This window comes from Piliocolobus tephrosceles, chromosome 7 (assembly GCF_002776525.5).
Source record: "Piliocolobus tephrosceles isolate RC106 chromosome 7, ASM277652v3, whole genome shotgun sequence".
In the NCBI taxonomy this organism is placed as follows: Eukaryota; Metazoa; Chordata; class Mammalia; order Primates; family Cercopithecidae; genus Piliocolobus; species Piliocolobus tephrosceles.
This window is the reverse complement of record NC_045440.1, coordinates 9,742,753-9,762,362: the sequence shown is the minus strand read 5'-3', so window position 1 is coordinate 9,762,362 and position 19,610 is coordinate 9,742,753. Positions and strand designations below refer to the sequence as shown.

General features: G+C 49.6%; 1 protein-coding gene and 1 long non-coding RNA gene across 4 annotated transcripts in view; one reads left to right on the top strand and one right to left on the bottom strand.

Annotated features, from left to right (window-relative positions):
* Positions 1-6,770: 6,770 nt before the first annotated feature.
* LOC111547387 lies at positions 6,771-12,912 on the bottom strand. The gene is made up of 3 exons (XR_002733118.1): positions 12,793-12,912; positions 9,164-9,449; positions 6,771-7,200 (listed from the first exon to the last, which is right to left on the bottom strand). It is a non-coding gene; the product is annotated as an uncharacterized LOC111547387 (long non-coding RNA).
* CLN8 (CLN8 transmembrane ER and ERGIC protein) overlaps positions 12,150-19,610 on the top strand; it is a 17,285-nt gene continuing 9,824 nt past the window's right edge. Inside the window, exons 1-2 of one of the 3 annotated variants that reach the window (XM_023219110.1) lie at positions 12,150-12,317; positions 18,879-19,528. In XM_023219110.1, the coding sequence (XP_023074878.1) occupies positions 18,986-19,528 (543 nt within the window). In that variant the 5' untranslated portion in view covers positions 12,150-12,317; positions 18,879-18,985. Of the gene's footprint in view, positions 12,339-17,946; positions 18,024-18,878; positions 19,529-19,610 lie in introns of those variants that run through there. The other 2 variants (XM_023219111.1, XM_023219112.1) reach the window with 2 other exon arrangements.

The following is a 19,610-nucleotide window of genomic DNA, read 5'->3' as shown; positions in this document are numbered from 1 at the left end:
GTGAGCCGAGATCGTGCCACTGCACTCCAGCCTGGGCAACAAGAGCAAAACTCTGTCTCAAAAAGAAAAAAACAAAATCTGATGTTAATAAAGATACTGGCTGAGCATGGTGACTCAACGCCTGTAATCCCAACACTATGGGAGGCTGAGGCAGGAGGATCACTTGACCCTAGGAGTTCAAGATAATCCTGGGCAACATAGCAAGACCCTGTCTCTACAAAAAATACAAAAATTAGCTAGAAGTGGTGGCTCACACCTGCAGTGCCAGCTAGTCAGGAGGCTGAGATGGGAGGATCACTTGAGCCTAGGAGGTCAAGGTGGCAGTGAGCTGTGATCGCACCATTGCCCTCCAGCTTGGGCGACAGAACAAGACTGTGTTTCAAAACAAACAAAAACACACATGGACACACACTGACACACACACGGACACACACACAGACACACAGAGACACACACACAGACACACACACAGACACACAGAGACACACACACAGACACACACGCAGACACACATGGACACACACACAGACACACACACAGACACACACGCAGACACACACGGACACACAGACGCACAGAGACACACAGACACACAGAAACACACACGGACACACACAGACACACACTCACAGAGACACACACAGACACACACAGACGCACAGAGACACACACACAGACACACAGAGACACACACAGACACACACACAGACACAGACACACAGAGACACACACAGACACACACACACAGACACACAGAGACACACACAGTTACACATAGATACACACGGACACACATAGACACACACAGACACACATACAGACACACACACACACACAAGAAACCTGCTGAGACTGAAGTTTGGATGCCCTGTAAGTTCAGGGGTAGGGATGATAGTGGAGTCGTGTCAGGGAAAGCAAATTTAAATTCCACAAAGAACTTGTTTGGTCATAGAGCTTTGTCCATTTCCTAAAAGAAGAGCCTGTCTTGAGGTGTGGCCGGTAACCTGGCCCCGGGCTCGTCCCTTTTGTGGGGAAGTATTTAACTGTCAGTGGCCAGCCTGTCTTGTCAGACAAAGTCCATGTTTTGTGCTTAACCTGGACACCCCAAATTCTTAACACACCAACCTCTGGCCATCGGTCCATTGAGAAACCCTGTGGACAAAACAGAGGAGGAGTTTGGGGGGCAGGTGAGAAGATGTCATTGGCCTACCTGGTTATCTTTTTCACTCTTTTAATAGAATCTTTCCAAATATTTTCTTCTTATTATTTGTCTTTTATTATGAAAATTTCCAAACATATAGACATGTTGAGATGACCATAATTAAGGAACAGAAACACGCTCTTCCGTTTGATTTAACGGCTGCTGACGTTTTGCCTTCTTTGCTTCATCTGGCTTTCTTTCTTGCTGATGTATTTTAAAGTAAATTGTGGACATGATGACATTTCATCCCTAAAAGCATCTCTACGCATCTCTAAAAAATAAGAACATTTTCCTGTAGAACCACAATGCCACTAGCCATCCCACAAAATTAATGATCTAACATCATCTAAAGCTGGCTGTATCCATAATTTCCCAATTGTTTGAAAAATGTATTTTCCAGCCATTGAATTGTTGAGAAGACAATGCCTGAAGTCTGAATGTGTCTGTTTCCTTGTGGTGTCATTTAATTTGTTTCTTATTCCCTGTATTTCCTGCAGACTGGCAAGTGAATCAAGAGTTCTATCGATTTAGGTTAAACATTTACTCAAGAATCCAGCACAGGTGGTCCTGTGTGCTTCCTACTGGACAGCCTTGGAAGGCATGTGGCTCACATCCCACTGTGATGACGCAAAGATCTTCCACTGAGTTAGGTGGTGGCAGCCTCATCTCCTCATCAGCAGGTGCATTTTCCCCCTTCTGATAAGCACATAAGTTGGGGGTTGGGTACATGGCAAGGTGTGCAGCTCCTCACTGCCTTTCTGTCTAATGGTTTCAGGAATTTATTACTGGTTCTTACCCACCTCATTATTTTTATTAGGAGTTGCCAGATGGTGATTTTGAAATTTTGTCATTCCCGGCTGGACACGGTGGCTCACGCCTGTAATCCCAGCACTTTGGGAGGCCAAGATGGGCAGATCACCTGAGGTCAGGAGTTCGAGACCAGCCTGGCCAACATGGTGAAACCCCATCTCTACTAAAAATACAAAAATTAGCCAGGTGTGGTGGCAGGCACCTGTAATCCCAGCTACCCGGGAGACCGAGGCAAGAGAATGGCTTGAACCCAGGAGGTGGTAGTTGTAGTGAGCCGAGATCACACCATTGCACTCCAGTCTGGGTGACAAGAGTAAAACTGTCTCAAGAAAAAAAAGAAAAAGTAAAAGAAAAAAAGGGCTGGGTGCAGTGGCTCACACCTGTAATTCCAGCACTTTGGGAGGCCAAGGCAGGAGGATCATGAGGTCAGGAGATCGAGATCATCCTGTCTAACATGGTGAAACCCGTCTCTACTAAACATACAAAAAAGTTAGCAGGGTATGGTGGTGGGCGCCTGTAATCCCAGCTACTTGGGAGGCTGAGGCAGGAGAATGGCGTGAATCTGGGAGGTAGAGGCTGCAGTGAGCTGAGATCGCGCCATTGCACTCCAGCCTGGGTGACAAGAGGGAAACTCCATCTCAAAAAAAAAAAAAAAGAAAAGAAAGAAAAGAAGGAAGGAAGGAAGGAGAGAAAGGAAGGAAGGAAGGAAGGAAATAAAGTTTGTCATTCCCTTGCATACTCATTACTAGACAGTCCTAACAGTCCTAATCAGGGAGGGGGATTCAGGTTGGTGGGACCAAAGGAAAGCAAAAGGAAAGTGGATAAGCTGTGAGCCTGCCTTTCTTCATGGTCCAGGACACACAGACCTCCTGCACAAATAACTCAGTCTTCCTGTGCCCAGTGATAGCCAGACCTTCGGCTGATACAAAAATTACGAGTTAGCTCCCTGAAACCTTGGCATTATGAGCACTGCACATAGCCGTCTCCAGCACACACCATGAGCATCGTCCTATCAAATCCCCTGCAAGCCTCTGTCTCCTGGCAGTCAGCTCCTCTCCTGCTGGCCTGCCCATTGCCCCCTTGCAATGTACTTTCATACTTTTTCTGATAAATCTGCCTTTCTTTACCAATAACTGTCTTGGTAAATTCTTCTTAACCGCTGTACCACACCACTGGCTTTAGATAATCACCAGGCACTCACAACAATTACTTTCCAATTTTGTGTAAAATTGAGCTTTCCCTCTCAACTGGGTCTCTTTGTTTGTCTTTGACTATCTTTATTTGTTTTGAATATCTTTATTTGGTCTCAACATGTCTATCAGCCTGGTTCTCTTTTGTAGTGAGGACTTTCTTATGAGCATTCCTAGGAGATAGCAGATATTTTCAGAACTTGAGATCTTTCTGAGAGTATAACAGTGATATTCTTCTTCTCCAAAACACTTCAGCATCTAAAGCTGCTGTCAAACACACATTTTTCATCCTCAGACAACTACTCATGGGAAAGCACCGAAGAGGGAACTTGGTGGAAGGCTGGGTGAAAGTGGAGAGCAGGGCTACGGGCAAGCCGTCTCGAGACATGCCAACACCATGCCTGCTCTGAGGATGCAGTGAGCTGGGGAAGGCCAGGTGACTCACTGGAGAGTTCACAGCACATGTGTGGGTTCACCTGCTCACCTGGTGCCCTGGGGTCAAACAGGCCATCTCTGCATGCCCAGAAGCAGGCCAGAAGTTCTTTCTTCAAAGGAGATCATCCACTGAAGGAGAAGGAGCCTGGCTGCAAGGCCCCAGAGCCGCTTCCACGGCTGTGCAGCTGGTCTTGTGATATTCTCCTCCCCTACATACCTTCGAGCCCATGAGATCTGCTGGGGCTGCCGGATCTGCTGGCTCCTAAGGGCCGCTTCAGGTTGAGTCTACCAAGACCTTCATCATTCCTTGAACTTCTCCCTTTCCCAGCAAGTGAAAGAGCAGTGACCCTTCTGGGAAAGGGAGAAGTTGATGGAATGACGCGGGTCTTGATAGACACAACCTGACATAGACTAACAGAGGGGTTAGTCTAACTAACAGAGGGGTTAGACTATGTCATGCATTAAACTTTCCTCTGCTCTGGGTCCAAACCTTACAAAGTCCTCCATGGTGTTAGAGATTGGATCTCCACCTGATTCCCCTAGCTCTTCCCATCCTGTTTTCTCTCACTGGCGTGGGGCTTTAGTCTCCAAGCCCCTCAGCAGCCCCACACAGACCCCTCCCCACCTTTGTGGTCTGGCAAGAAGCCTCTGCCCACAAGATACAAGTGCCTCCCCACCGCTCTGCCCCTCCAGACAGCTGGCTTGTGTTAGATGCTCTCTGAACATCAGGTCACAGGTCCTGACATATCACCTGCTCTTTACCTTGAAATGACTGACACCACCGGTCTGCCCAGAGGGCAGGGGTTTGGACGCAACACAGCCTGGCCCAGCCTCTCCTGGGTGATGACGGACAGCCCATCGGGTGGCAGTCCCACTTCCTCAGCAGAGACAACATCCTGTTACAACCCCCTCTTTATGCTGAGTGGCTCTAACCTCCTCTGGAATGAACTCCATGCCTGCAGAGTCATCTTCAGAATGAGTCAGCTCCGCCTTGTCCCAGGCAGGAGACTCACGAGTGGATGTGAAATGCGGATTCCCTGTGAGACAGAGGACATTCCATATCTTGTCCTCTCACGACTGTGTGGGTCTAGTTATTTCATAGGAGAGGGGGAAATGTGAATTGTAATTTTATTTCCTAAGTACTGTTATTGGAGTCTGACCAGCTGATCCCAAGTTTCACATCCTTGTCTGTGAAGCTAAACTCGGTGCTGCTGTGTGGGAAGATTCGGAAAGAAAACTCTTAGGTAAGTTTTCATTGTTTGGTGTTTAACAAATACACCACTTCCCTGAATTGCTTTCTGGAGCTGTCTGCTTTATAACATTCTACCTGACATTTTAAAGACACGAAATTTCACTAAATTTCAATATCTTTTATACATCTACATAGTTGATTTATACCATATTATGCTGTGTGTTTGGGGGAGGGGGAGGCGAGGTTTCAGTCTGTAAATTTGTTCCTAAAACAGTAACAGGGATGAAAAATAAATCAAAGTGATTACACTTCTCTATAGGTATGAATTAAGCATTCCTTTTTTTTTCTTTTGAGACGGAGTTTCATTCTTATTGCCCAGGCTGGAGTGCAATGGCACGATCTTGGCTCACTGCGACCTCTGCCTCCCGGGTTCAAGCAATTAACCTCCCTCAGCCTCCCAAGTAGCTAGGATTACAGGCAACCAACACCACACCCGGTAATTTTTTGTATTTTTAGTAGAGACGGGGTTTCACTATATTGGTCAGGCTGGTCTCGAACTCCTGACCTCAAGTGACCCACCCAACTCTGCATCCCAAAGTGCTGGGATTACAGGGGTGAGCCACCATGCCCGGCCTGAATCAAGCATTTCTTAAAGTTGCACTAAAATCCTTTAGGTCACTCAAGTGCCATTTGATATCATTCCACAAGATGAAGCTGGAAAGAAGACCTATTATTTGGGGCAGCAGAAAGTCCACTTTGAGTGCAGCGTCCCTCTCTCTACAGTTTTAGTTTTTAAGCGGAGATGTGTCCTTTTCCAGGGTATAGATTTTTCAAGCTCAGCACCATTGATGTTGGGGCTGGGCCATTGCTGTGGGGCTGCCCTGGGCATTGTCGGAAGCCTAGTAGCCTCTCCGCTCTGAAGGTCAGCAGCAGCAACCTGCCTCTCGCCCCAGGTCATGACAACCAAAAACGTCTCCAGACACACCAAATGTCCCCATGGGAGGGGGCCTAGAGGACAGTGTGCTATGGTGGCCCCACAGTAGCTGTCTTTGCAGCCCTAGAATCAACGTGATCTTGTCAGGGCACTTTTTGTCTTCTTTTGTTTTGTTTTTTGAGATGGAGTCTTGCTCTGTAGTCTAGGCTGGAGAGTAGTGGCACAATCCCAGCTCACTGCAACCTCCGCCTCCCAGGTTCATGCAGTTCTCCTGCCTCAGCCTCCTGAATAGCTGGAATTACAGGCATGTGCCACCACACCCAGCTAATTTTTTAATTTTTAGTAGAGACGAGGTTTCACCGACCTGGTCACTAACTGCTGACCTCAGGTGATCCGCCCACCTCGGCCTCCCAAAGTGCTGGGATTATAGGCGCGAGCCACCATGCCTGGGCACTTTTTAAAGGCTGGTTATGATGGCAATGTCTTCGTCCAATGAGGATTTAAGGCTTCTTTGGGTACCAAGATAATTATGGCCATTATCTCAGGGTTATCATTTTCAACAGGAATAACCCTGTCCACTGTTGTTTGTCTGATCCTCAAATAGCAGACGATTCAGGATCACCTAGCTTTAATGCTGGAGGAGACTTTAGGGACCAATCTCATCCTTTTACACTTGTGGCACAGAGAGGTTAAGCAACCTCTCCAAGGTCACACAGCCAGCAGAAGTAACACCCTGCGTAGAGATCATCAAGACAGCATCAGAGCCCTTTAGTACGATATCCCGAGTGTCCCGCATGCAAGCCATCGGCACAGTGTTTTGTGGCTCAATATTTTTCAGTTTTTAAGAAAGATACACTTTTTGGAAAAAGAAATGAACACAGTGAATGCCCACATCAGCAGAAAGATAGTTTTCTATAATGAATTTTCTCTTTATTTCTAAGAAGGTTTAATTTTGTCACAGTTGCTAAAGAAAACATTACACACGGCCCTTATTAAAAAACGGTGCGACAGACTTGTCAACAAAAAGAGTCAAATTTGTAAAATATTTGATGAGATTTAGTCTGAGCCCAACGTGAGGACCATGATTGGTGACACAACCCCAGGAGGTCCTAAGAACTGGTGCATAAGGTGGTTGGATTCCAGCTTGATTTTATGCATTTTAGGGGGACAGAAGTTACAGGCAGAAAAAAAGAAAAGGGCAAGAGGATCCCCTGCCACCTCCATGACATCATTTCAGTTGTCTTCTCCAAACACCTCATGGCATCGTATTTCAAAATTCGGCTTTGTCATTTAGCAGTGTGTGGAGGTGTACACGTTGCCAACCGATACGTGTAAGGTGTCCAGTGGTTTGGTCCAGAAAGGTGACACAGCTCCAGGGATGGAGGTGGGAGGTGTCCAGGTCACAGGTGGATTCAATGATTTTCTGATGGGCAATTAACTGAAAGAGTTAAGTTATTATTGTAAAGACCTGGAATGAACAGAAAGGCTTGTCTGGGTTAAGATAAAGGTTGTGGAGACCAAGGTTCTTTTTTTTTTTTTTTAAATCTTCAGAGCTCTTATTGGACCTAAAAGAGGTGCCAGACTCTTAGTTAAATCTCTCCTAGATCAGGGAAAAGACCCAGAAAGGGAAGGGGATTCTGGCAGGATGTGGATTTCCCCCTCGGGAGACAGCTGTGTGGGGCCCCTTCAAAATACGTCAAATAAATATATTCTGGGGTAAAATGCTTGATTTCTTCCAGGGCCTGCTCTCTGTCATGTGATGCTGTACTAGAGTCAGGTTGGAATGTAGTATCTTACTGCTGCAGAGAGTCTGTTTTGTCAGTCTTAAGATCTCTGCTTTGATGTTAATGCAGGTCAGCTGTGCCTGGATTTCAACGGCAGGAGGGTACAAGGAGCCTGTCCGACCCCCACTTCCCATCACGGTCTGAACTAGTCTCTAAGGTTTACTTTGGAAAGCTTGTGGCTGAAGGGGTTTGTAGGGGACTAGAATTTTATTTTTGTTTTACAGTCTCAAGAGAATCGCGATAGGTGCGGGGCTACTGCAGTGGGACTGGGCTCAACTCTGAGTATAACAAGAAAAAGGGGAATGCACAGCCATGGAGCGGGTGAAGGCAGATGGAAAACTATGAAGAGGTGACATCAGGCCAGGGGGGTTCTTGTTAGAACCACTCGGCAGGATTCCTGCCGCAGGCAGGCCTGGTGATCAGATACTGAGGGTGGGGGATGAGGAGGATGGTCAGATATCAGGGGGTGGGGGATGAGGAGGATGGTCAGATATCAGGGGCAGGGAATTGTCACTGCATTGACTCAGCAGGATTCTTTTGGACGAAAGGGGCCAGGGGCCCAGGTCAGAGCCTTGAGGGCTTGGAGGACCTTGCCTGGAGTTAGGTCAGGGAGAGTCTTTGCCACAGTGAGGCTGAGAAGCTGAGCATCTGATCTGTGGGAGTCCAAAGACCCTTATGCTTACCGCTGACTTGCTGTCAGCAGATCCTGAACTTAGGTTCCCATGTTTTAAAGTGTTGTTTGCAAGCACAGCGGTCCTGCTCTCCCACCCCCAGAACTCCTATTGCTCACTGGTGAAGGACACTGTGGATTTAAAATCAGGGACGTTCTTTCTCCTCTGTCGCTCATTATACATCCCTCTGAGAACACAGTCATTTTGCTCTGTTTAGGAGGAAGAAACAAGCAGAAGAGAACTGCTAATGCAGAACTCCCATCCCTCTGCTAATGGCTTTTAAAACAGTCTGTCTTTCCTGTAATGGAACAACCAAACCTCGCAATGAGCATATATGGCTTATGTGAGCAGAAAATAAGAGTAAGACAGTCCCCTGACACCTCGATTAAGTCATCTCGATTGTCTTCTCCAGACACCTCATGGCATCGCACTTCAAAATTCAGCTTTGTCATTTAGCAGTGTGTGGAGATGCACGTTGCTAACCTCAGCCCCACTGAACACTGTTTTTTTTTTTTTCTGTGACATGTGGATAATGGTGCCTGCCTCAGACACCTGTGATGTTTGAAAGAACCAATTTACCAAAGGGCTTAGCCTACTGCCAGACACACCGTGCGTGCGCCCAAGATGAATGTTTGTTGTGTCATTCGATCTGTCGGGGAAGGAGGTGAGACACCTGTGGGAGGCAGGGCGGGAGGGGAGTAGGCAGGCTGTAAACTGCAGTGCCCAAGCTGTGACACAGCAAGCTGGGAATCCGCCTGGGTTTCATTCAGTCTTCCACATCCACTTCCATATACTGGTGGTTATGCTTCCACCAGTATAACCATGAGTACTGGTTATACCTGGGATTGTGTTTTAGAAAACAAAACCGTTTTATCATTCTGCTTTACAGATGGCCGAGTGGAAAGACGCAGTCCTGGAATGTTTAAATTCAAGCTGAGGAACTTACCAGCCACGTGACTGAGGAAGTTTTGGTTTCATCTTTCTAAGCCTCAGTTCGTTCTTTGTAAGACAGGCCTCAGCGTGCTGTGAGTGTGAATCTGAGGAACCCAATGCTGCTGGAGAAAGGGGTCCAGTCTAGACCCCAAGAGAAGGTTCTCAGATCTTGCGCAGGGAGGAACTCAAGGGAGTCGCAGAGTGCAGTGAAAGACAGCTGCTCGGATGCAGAGTGGGGTGCCTGCGGTGCTCGGATGCGGAGTGGGGTGCCTGCGGTGCTCGGATGCGGAGTGGGGTGCCTGCGGAAAGCAGGAGGAGGAAGGTGCCGTCTTTCTTTCAAAGGCATCTTGTATCAGTGTAAAAGCCAAGCTATGTGTAAGTGCAGGTGGGCTCACGGTGTGACAAAATCTAGTACTTTGTGGATGTACTTTGTGGCATTTCAGTGCGTACCTACATCTTAACATGACTATAACCATCCAATTTATTTATTTATTTTTTTGAGATGGAGTCTCGCTCCCTTGCTCAGGCTGGAGTGCAGTGGCGTCATCTTGGCTCACTGCAACCTCTGCCTCATGGAGTCTCGCTCCGTTGCTCAGGCTGGAGTGCAGTGGCGTCATCTTGGCTCACTGCAACCTCTGCCTCCCAGGTTCAAGCAATTCTCCTGCCTCAGCCTCCCACATAGCTGGGATTACAGGCTTGTGTAACCACCACACGGGTTCGTGTTGCCTGCTGCCTAGACAGAGCTGATTTATCAAAACAGGTGAACTGCATAGAGAAAGAATAATTCACAGAGAGCTCGCTGTGCGGGAGACCAGAGTTTTATTATTACTCAAAGCAATCTTCCCAAGAATTCAGAGTTCAGAGTTTTCGTTGTTGTTTTTGAGATGGAGTCTTGCTCTGTTGCCCAGGCTGGAGTGCAGTGGTGCAATTTCACCTCACTGCAACCTCCGTCTCCAGGGTTCAAGCAGTTATCCTGCCTCAGGCTCCCAAATAGTTGGCCTTACAGGCGTGCACCACCATGCCTGGCTAATTTTTGTATTTTTAGTAGAGACGGGGTTTTGCCATGTTGGCCAGGCTGGTCTTGAACTTCTGACCTCAAGTGATCCGCCTGCCTTGGCCTCCCAGAGTGCTGGGATTGCAGGTGTGAGCCACCATGCTCAGCCCTGGAGTTCAGAGTTTTTAAGGATAATTTGGTAGGTAGGGGACTAGTAAGCTGGGAGTGCTGAGAGGTCAGATCAGAGATGAAATCATATGGATCAAAGTTGTCCTCCTGGCCTGAGTCAGTTCCTGGGTGGGGGCCACAAGATGAGATGAGCCAGTTTATCCATCTGGATGGTCCCAGCTGATCCAGCAAGTGCAAGATCTGCAAAATATCTCAAGCACTGATCTTAGCTTTTTCAATAGTGATGTTATCCCCAGGAGCAATTTAGGGAGGGTCAGAATCTTGTAACCTCCAGCTGCATGAATCCTAAGCCATAATTTCTAATCTTGTGGCTAATTTGTTAGTCCTACAAAGGCAGTCTAGTGCCCAGGCAAGAAAGGGATTTGTTTCAGGAAACTATAAACCAAGTTTCTCCCAAAGTTACTTTGGCCTACACCCAGGAATGAACAAGGACAGTTTGCAGGTTAAAAGCAGGATGGAGCTGGTTAGGTCAGATCTCTCACTATCTCAGTTATAATTTTGCAACGGTGGTTTCACTGGTTTTAAGATGGAGTTTATTTTATTTTTATTTTTTTGAGACAGAATTTCAAACTTATTGCCCAGGCTCGAGTACAATGGCGTGTTCTCGGCTCACTGCAACCTCCGCCTCATGGGTTCAAGCAATTCTCCTGCCTCAGCCTCCTGAGTAGCTGGGATTACAGGTTCCTACCACCACACCTGGCTATTTTTTTTGTATTTTTAATAGAGACGGAGTTTCCCCATGTTGGCCAGGCTGGTCTCAAACCCCTGACCTCAGGTGTTCCACCCACCTCTACCTCCCAAACTGCTGGGATTACAGGCGTGAGCCACCGCACCAGCCACGATGGGTTGATTTTAAAACGGTGTCACCCTGGCTCTCCTAGATTCCTGTTCCTCTTAACACCACGAAGCCTGCTGGCAGTTCTCCGGCCTCCAGGGAGGCCTCCACACACATTTACCCATGTTCTTAGACAATCCTAGGGACTCAAGGTTTCAACAAACCTAAATGAGCCAGCAGAAAAACAAACTTGAACATGAATGTCAACGTTTTTCCACGTGTACTAAAGGGTTATAATAATTTTGAAATGTTTATTTCAAAGAGCGTTGGTAATTTAAACGTCCTATGTAATCCCCAAAATAGTCCTGAGGGGGAGATAAGGCAGTTATCGTCATGGTACAGGAAAGGAAAAAAGCGAGGGTTCAAGGCCGACTATACCCTCAGCTCCATTAGACCCCGAGGCCTCCCCCGCCAGGCGGGGAGGACATTCCCAGTGCAGATGTTCTGTATCGATCGCATGCTATCGGTTCTTTCAACGAACGTGTATTGATCACCAATTAAGTGGTAGGTACGCCTCTAGATGTCGATTTTAAAGAGGGAACAAACAGAGAGAAGAAACATAAATAACTCGAATAACAACCTTAGCGAACTGCTGAAACTCAGGCGTGGGCGCAGAAGGGCCGGGGATGGGCTCGGTCAAGACCTGAAGGCCCGGGGCTTGGGCCCTGTGACCTCAGCGCGCGCCCCGGGAAGGCTCCGGCTCCGTCCACACCCGGAGCGCGACTCAGCCGCAGCCAGGCCGGGGCTGCTCTCGGGAACGGCGCGGTCGGGCTCTGCCGCAGCTTTCAGGTCCCCTCGGCCCCCTCCGGGTGCAACGCGACCAGGTGGCCAGCGGAGCTCCACGGCCCCCTCCACCCCGCCCGCCAGTGTTCAGCCAGGCCCCGCCCCTCCCGCCGGCCCCGCCCCTCCCGCCGGTCGAGGTTCAGCGCGCCCGCCGCCCCGCCCCCCGCGCCCTCCGCCGTGGTAGCGCCTAGACGGGGCCTCTCGTAGCCACGCCCCCGAGGGCAGAGCGCCTGCGCGTGCGCGTGCGCGGGCCGTGTTTGAGGCCGGCTAGTCGTGACTGCGCGGCGGTGCAGTCAGTGACTGCCCGGAGTCCTGCAGGCGCGGGGCGGCGCCAAGCGCAGGGAGCCCGGGTGAGGGGCAGTCCAGGTGAGCGCGCGGGGAGCCCAGGTGAGGGGGCCGGGAAGCCCGGGTGGTGGTGCCGGGGATCCCAGGTGGGGGACCGGGAACTCAGCTTACGGGGAACCCAGATGGGCGCGCGGGAGCCCACGTGAGGCGCAGCCCGGGGGAGAGGTCGGGGAGCCCAGGTAAGGGAGCCCGGGTGAGGGGCCGGGGTGGCTCCTAGCGTCCGCGGTCCCAGCTCTGCCTTCCGGTGGGCGCGCGGCACCCCCGGCGTGCCGTTCCCGGACAGTAGCTTGTGGGGGGCGTTCGAGCCCTGCAGCCCGGAGTTCTGCTCGCGCGGGTGCATGGTGGGCTTGGGGGGCTCCTCACCGCGACGCTGACTTTGGAGCCCTTGAGCGGCGCGGATGCCGGACTGTGGGAGGGGACAGGCGGAGGCGGAGGCGGCGGCGTCGCCCCTGACCTCGCTCCCCGCAGACCGGCCGGGCAAGTACGGTCAGCTCACCTGTGTGCCCACGAGGCAGGGAGGCGGCTCCTGCGGAGCCACAGAGGTGCTGTCGGAGCTGTTGTCAAGGACAGCAGGTGTCACGTGGGTGTGGCCTCCACTGGTCACCGAGTTAGCTGGGGCGGAAGGGGACAAGGTGCTGCTCAACAGGGTGTGGGAGGCGGAGGGACGCTGGGTCAGGCAGCACGTGTAGGAGGCGGGAGGGACGCTGGGTCAGGTCACCAAGGTGTGCGGGCGGGGGGAGGGGGAGCGGGCGCTGGGTCGGGTCAGCGGGGGGTGGGAGCCGCCTGGGCTCTGGGCCCTATCGCCAGCTGCTCTGGGTTGGGGTTGGGTGTGGACAGTAAGGAGGGGAGCCAGGGGCTCCCCAGCCTGTGTAGATTCTGCTGTGACTGTTCTCTGAAAGACTGGGGCGAGGCGGCTGTTTCTGACTCCTGTTTCCTTTTACCCTCTGTGTGAAATCTGTAACTATCCAGCTTCTGCTTACCTCACTCCCATATTTTGAGTTTTATTTACATACAACTTTTCAGGAAGGCTGTGAGAGGAAAACGCAGTAAGCAATGGTGAAGGAAGCGTAAGTGATGGAGAGAATACGAGATGGCCACATCTCCCCACGGAGCTTGAACACTTTTGTGCCTGCCTCTCAGACTGGCTGTCATCGAGGCTGTGGTTTTTAAGGAAGTTCTTCCTGAACATGCAGTTTCCATAAAAAGCACAGGTTGTCTAGGTGGCCTCGAGATGTTCGCTACAGAATGTCTCATGACAACGAGGAACTGGGCAAAAGCCTGGCAGGACATCGGGTGGGTAAATGGTGGAGTCCCTGCCGCCATTTTACCGAAGAGGATTCGCTGTTGCTAAGAGAAGAGAAGCAGGCCAGGGAGCAGCTTGTATACTGTTATCCCCTTTTACGTAAAAGGGAAGAGTTTATATCTAGAAAAACAATTGATGCAGCAGGCACCAAAAAATAGTGATAGTGCTTGGAGCTGTGTGAGAGGATTGTAAGTGTTTATTTTTATGCTTGTTTATATTTTCTGAATTTTGTGTATTAAACATGTATTTCTTTTGATTTTGGAAAACGTATTTTTACCAGCCATCAATGTATAATTTCCAAAATGTTAGGAGTATAATTCTCATGTAAATAGCTCTTGTCAGGTTAGATTTCAGTCACTAATGCAGTATCCAGCAGGATAGGAGTGCCAATTCAAAAGAGAATACACAAAACTAGGATTTCCTTAGTGAGTGGGTAAAAGGAATGCTGAGAGAAGATTGCCGGATTAGGTATAAGATTGGTGAATATCCTGCGTGCATTGAAACCACAGGCTTTGGGATTGTCTTTTCTTCTTGATGGAAGGAGAATTAACTTTGCAGATTGTAAAATTGTGTGACCCTCAATCAGTGGTAAATAGTTTAGTTATTTCTCCTAGAAAGTCAAGTGAATGTCGGGGTTGTAAAACACTGAACTTGTGTTAGGGAAAAAAGCATGCAACCATTTTTTCCTTTTTGACTTCACTTCCAAGTTGGGATAAATTATCTCAACAAAGCACAAAAATGCTGGTATCCTTAGCAGTTTAGCCCCTAGTAAACCGGAGGAGCGCATAGATGCATGACAGGGTTCCTGTGGCCACTGAGCCTGGTTCCTGGTCACAGTGCAGCAACAGAGCTAACACTCTTACTGATGTGTTTGCATTCAGATTTCTAAAAACTGCATGGCTCAGTGCAATAGAAGAGCTGAAACCACAGAATCTTAAAAGACAAGCTTTTTGTATACATTTTCCCCAAAGAAAATGAAGATCTGCAGAGTCAAGAGATGGTGGCCTTCCAGGAGTTGTTTCTTCTCCGGCTCTACTTTCTCTGCTGCAGAGAGGAAAGGGGCTGGTGTGGAAGGGCTTGGAAGCCTTCCAGAGTGAAAGAACAGGATAAGTCCATTAGGTTTGGCCTCCAGTTTTTCCCACGGAAGGAACAGCGACTTCCAGCTGTGCATTACACTTAAGGGCTCCTTCGTGTGGCCTGAGCCTCATGGAGCACAGCAAGGCAACAGTGGGAACCCCTGTGTCCTGTTGTGCATATCAAGAGTGAGAGAGTGTGGTTGGGTCAAGAAGCAGAAATAGAAACAAAAGGAGAAGCTGAACTCTTCCCATACCCCTTCTGTGCTGCCTATCAGAACAAGGCCTAGTCATACTTCTGTGGGTGCCTGCCTTGTGACTTGGGGTGAACCACAGCTGTTCTCATTACAACACTGACGCCACAAAGGGACAGCAGAGCTCTGCAGGACTCCAGGAAGACTGGCCACTTGGGCTGATCCTGCCTCTGGGGCTGGCCTTCTACCCTCATGGCTGAGACAGCTGAGGAGTTCACCTCCTTTGTAAACTCCTGGCTGGAAGATGCTGGTTGGCACTAACGAAACTCAGAGACGCACGGTAACGAGTTAGACTAGAACAGCACCAGCTTACCCGGAAAGTTCCCGTGCACGCTACTGTGTAGAAACACACATGATCAGGAGGTTTGAGCAAAGAATCAGAATGGGGATTCGCTACAGGATTGGAAGGGGTGATAAGCATTCTGGTCTTGATAATCTGCTGTTTCTGCATCCCTAATTGGCACCTGTTCTCTGACTGCCAGGAGGGTTTGCCCACTCTCAGCTCTGGCTCACCGGTTTCTGTTTCAGTGTCTTTCACCTATCTGCCATTTTTCTGTAGATATGGTAATCTCTCCAAAAAGATGTCTAGAAAACTTGAAGACCTGGTAGCTATTCACTCTTCAGGTGGAGATCACACAAACTAGTTGAACATCTGGCTCCTAGTAGGTGCTTCGTTTCCTACTACTCTGCATGTTTCTTTTCTTTTCTCTCCTCTTCTCTCTCTTCTCTTCTCTTCTCTTCTCTTCTCTTCTCTTCTCTTCTCTTCTCTTCTCTTTTCTTTTCTTTTCTTTTCTTTTCTTTTCTTTTGAGATGGAGTCTCATCTTGTTGCCCAGGCTGGATTGCAGTGGCACAATCTCAGCTCACTGCAACCTCCACCTGCCGGGTTCAAGTGATTCTACTGCCTCAGCCTCCCAAGTAGCTGGGATCACAGGCACGTGCCACCATGTCTGGCTAATTTTTTGTATCTTTAGTAGAGTTCGGGTTTAACCATGTTGGCCAGGCTGGTCTCGAACTTCTGACCTTGTGATCCACCCGCCTTGGCCTCCCAAAGTGTTGGGATTACAGGTGTGAGCCACCGCACCCGGCCTGTGCTGTGTGTTTCTTTTTCCCGTAGTCAGACCCTGGGGTCCAGGGTGGTTAAGGAAGAAACTCGTTTCCTTTCTTTCTTTTTTAAATTGAGATGGAGTTTCACCCTGTTGCCCAGGTTGGAATGCGGTTATGTGATCTTGGCTCACTGCAACCTCCACCTCCTGGGTTCTAGCAATTCTCCTGCCTCAGCCTCCTGAGTAGCTCAAATTACAGGTGTGTGTCACCATGCCTGGCTAATTTTTGTATTTTTAGTAGAGACAGAGTTTGGCCATGTTGGCCAGGTTGGTCTTGAACCCCTGACCTCAAGTAATCCACCCACCTTGGCCTCCCAAAGTGCTGGGATTACAGGCGTGAGCCACTGCGCCCGGCCTGAAACTTGTTTTCTTAGCTTCTAAATAGTGAAACCAAGATCAGAACCCACTAAGCCAACTGCTCCTCTTGGTTTTTGGTTCTCATGTCCTGGAGTCCTTCTCACCTTGACCAAACCAAAGACCTCCTGAAGCATCACTTGGACTAACCACTTCCACTGAGGTGGGTTTGAGTCACTGCTCTGGGCAGAGTCTTCTGGAGTTGGGGACTCTCTCGTCTCAAGGCAAAGGTCCCGCGGAAGTTAGTGGTCTTGGCCAAGAGCAGCACATTGATGCACCTGTGGCAAAATGGGACCTGTAACCCAGATCTTGTGACCCACTCATGGAAAAGTACAGGAAGAAGTTTTAGGAGGGGTCCATATTTTAACCTTTAGCAGTGTTGTTCAGGGGAATCCTTTTAATGGATTGCTATTCTGTGCTTGACACCTGTCCTTTCCACCCAGCCTGCTTTTCTTTAACGCTGGTAAGCTGTCTCCCCTCCAGGCATTAGGCTGCACTTGAAGTTGATCTGCTCCGTGAAGTGCATAGGGGTTCAGTGATGCGAATACCAGAGCCAAGTGCTCTTGCCAGCCCCTTAATACCATGTTCAACCTGATTTGTGTACAAGTTAACAGAAGTGTGTTTGGAGATGTGTAAGTACACTGGAGTCTTAATATAGCATGACCAGGGTAGTCACGAGGGCACACGTGGGCACGGCAGCCCCTCAGGCGTCATCCATAACATCTGTCAGAGAGCACACCTGTGTGCCCTGAACACAGGCACCAGGGCAGCGTTACTCGGGAGCCGTTTCTCTAGGGAGAGACATGAATGCCAGTGCTGTCTTTCCCGCATCAGATCTGTGTTCACACAGAGCTAGTCTGTGTTAAAGCTGGAGTGTCAGTGGAGAAACAGACAAACACTCATACTATTTTTGCCTTTGATTATATGACCATTATCAAACCAAGAGGTTGGGAGTTATCGGTGCTCCCTTGTCATTTGCATCAGGTCCCGGGACTCACATTCAGTGCATGCTGGAGTGAGCTGGTGCTTCCGGTGCCCTTGGGGTGTGGTCACAGCGACCTTTTTGCCTGAATAATGATGGGGAGTTTTTGCTGAATGGCCACAGTGAGCGGCCCCTCCTGTGCTTCCAGTTCTAGTCCTGCTGCCTCACGATTCAGTCAATTCTGGGGTCCCTTCCAGAGAGTAGAGGGGCCAGCTGTTTGGGGAGAGCGGTGCTCCCAGCCCTGCTGTCTGTTCACTGGGTGTGAGTGACAAGAGTCCCCACTCCCTGCAGAAATTCCATTATCTGGGCAAGTCCCTACATACTGGGTGAGGGGGGAAGAGGGGGATCTGAGGCTTTGTCGGTAGCTGTTCCTGTGTCCTCGTGTGCCTGGGGTTCCTGCCATGTAAAAGGAAAGGCTGGAATCAATCGCAGGTCCCTTCCAGTTTTGAGAACTTGAGACTCTGGTGTTCGTAGCTTTGCAGACAGGTTCAGGCTTAGGTAAACTGGACCCCTTGAGCATGATTCAGCATCTGTTCATGTGTTCCATAAATGTCTCTTGAGGACCTGCTGTGGACCCAGTGCTGCATCAGGCAGAGGAGATGCTGTGATGAAGGCAGGTGTGGTCTGTGCCCTCACAGAGCTTGCTGTCCAGTGGAGGTGAGGATTCAGTAAGCACTTGTATCAAAAATGAGTATTTGGGGGATGCATCAGGAGCTTGTAGCAAAGATACTTAACCCAGGCCGTGGGACCCCTACTCTGGGAGGGCATCTGGAGCAAATGGCCTTTAAGTGAGGACCTGACAGGTAAGCTGGCGCCACCTGCAGGGAGGTAAAGACTTTTCCAGGAAGAGGGCCCAGCAGCTGCAGAGGCCCAGAGGTGCAGGAGAGTGTGATGTTTTCAAAGGACTGGAAGGCTGTAGCATGGAGTGAGAGGCAGGGGTGGTGAGAGTGGAACCATAGAAGGCCGCGTTCTGCAGAGTGCCGTAGGTCACAATCAGGAGTTCAGGCCTTCCCTGCCGATGTTGAGAAGCCGTTCCATGGCCTTAACCAAGGAATAACATGAAGAACAGGAGCACAGGTTCTCATGACATCCTTGGGGTGTTAACCAGGATCAAACAGCAGAAGTTCAGTGCTGTAACAAAGTGTATCCCAGTGCGATGAGTTAAGTATGTTTCATCCTGCGATGCCTGAATTGTGTGACTGACCGGGACTGCTGTGAAGGCAGGAGCCTTGCTGGTGGGGTGCACATAGGACGAGCATAGGACCTTGTGCTCCTGCCAGCACGGCTCCAGCCTCCTGTTCATGGCTGGACCGCTCTAGCTTTAGTTTCATTTTCTTTCCTCTTATACTGTCAGTGGATGTTATCTTGGTATGTTTATGTATCCTTGTAAATGCATTAAGAATAAGGTGCAGAATTGAATATTTTGTAGTTGAATGTTTGCATTACTGGGGTAGTGATGTGTCCTTGCTTCTGTTGAGTCAACATAAAATGAATGATCTTTTCTTTCTTTAGATTGAAGATGGACACGTGACAGTCCCAGGGACCGCTGCACTGACTTCGTTTCCTTAGACAAGACACAGTGTTGGGCCCAGGACGCCTTTGGAATACAGTTGTGGACAATGAATCCTGCGAGCGACGGGGGCACATCAGAGAGCATTTTTGACCTGGACTATGCATCCTGGGGGATCCGCTCCACGCTGATGGTTGCTGGCTTTGTCTTCTACCTGGGTGTCTTCGTGGTCTGCCACCAGCTGTCCTCCTCCCTGAATGCCACTTACCGTTCTTTGGTTGCCAGAGAGAAGGTCTTCTGGGACCTGGCGGCCACGCGTGCCGTCTTTGGTGTTCAGAGCACAGCCGCGGGCCTGTGGGCTCTGCTGGGGGACCCTGTGCTTCATGCTGACAAGGCACGTGGCCAGCAGAACTGGTGCTGGTTTCACATCACAACAGCAACGGGATTCTTTTTCTTTGAAAATGTTGCAGTCCACCTGTCCAACTTGGCCTTCCGGACATTTGACTTGTTTCTGGTTGTCCACCATCTCTTTGCCTTTCTTGGGTTTCTTGGCTGCTTGGTCAATCTCCAAGCTGGCCACTATCTGGCTATGACCACATTGCTCCTGGAGATGAGCACGCCCTTTACCTGCATTTCCTGGATGCTCTTAAAGGTAAGTGCATGTGTCAGCAGAAGATGACACGTGCCTCACACATTTAATCACTGGCTAGAATGTCTTGGACGCTGCCATAAAC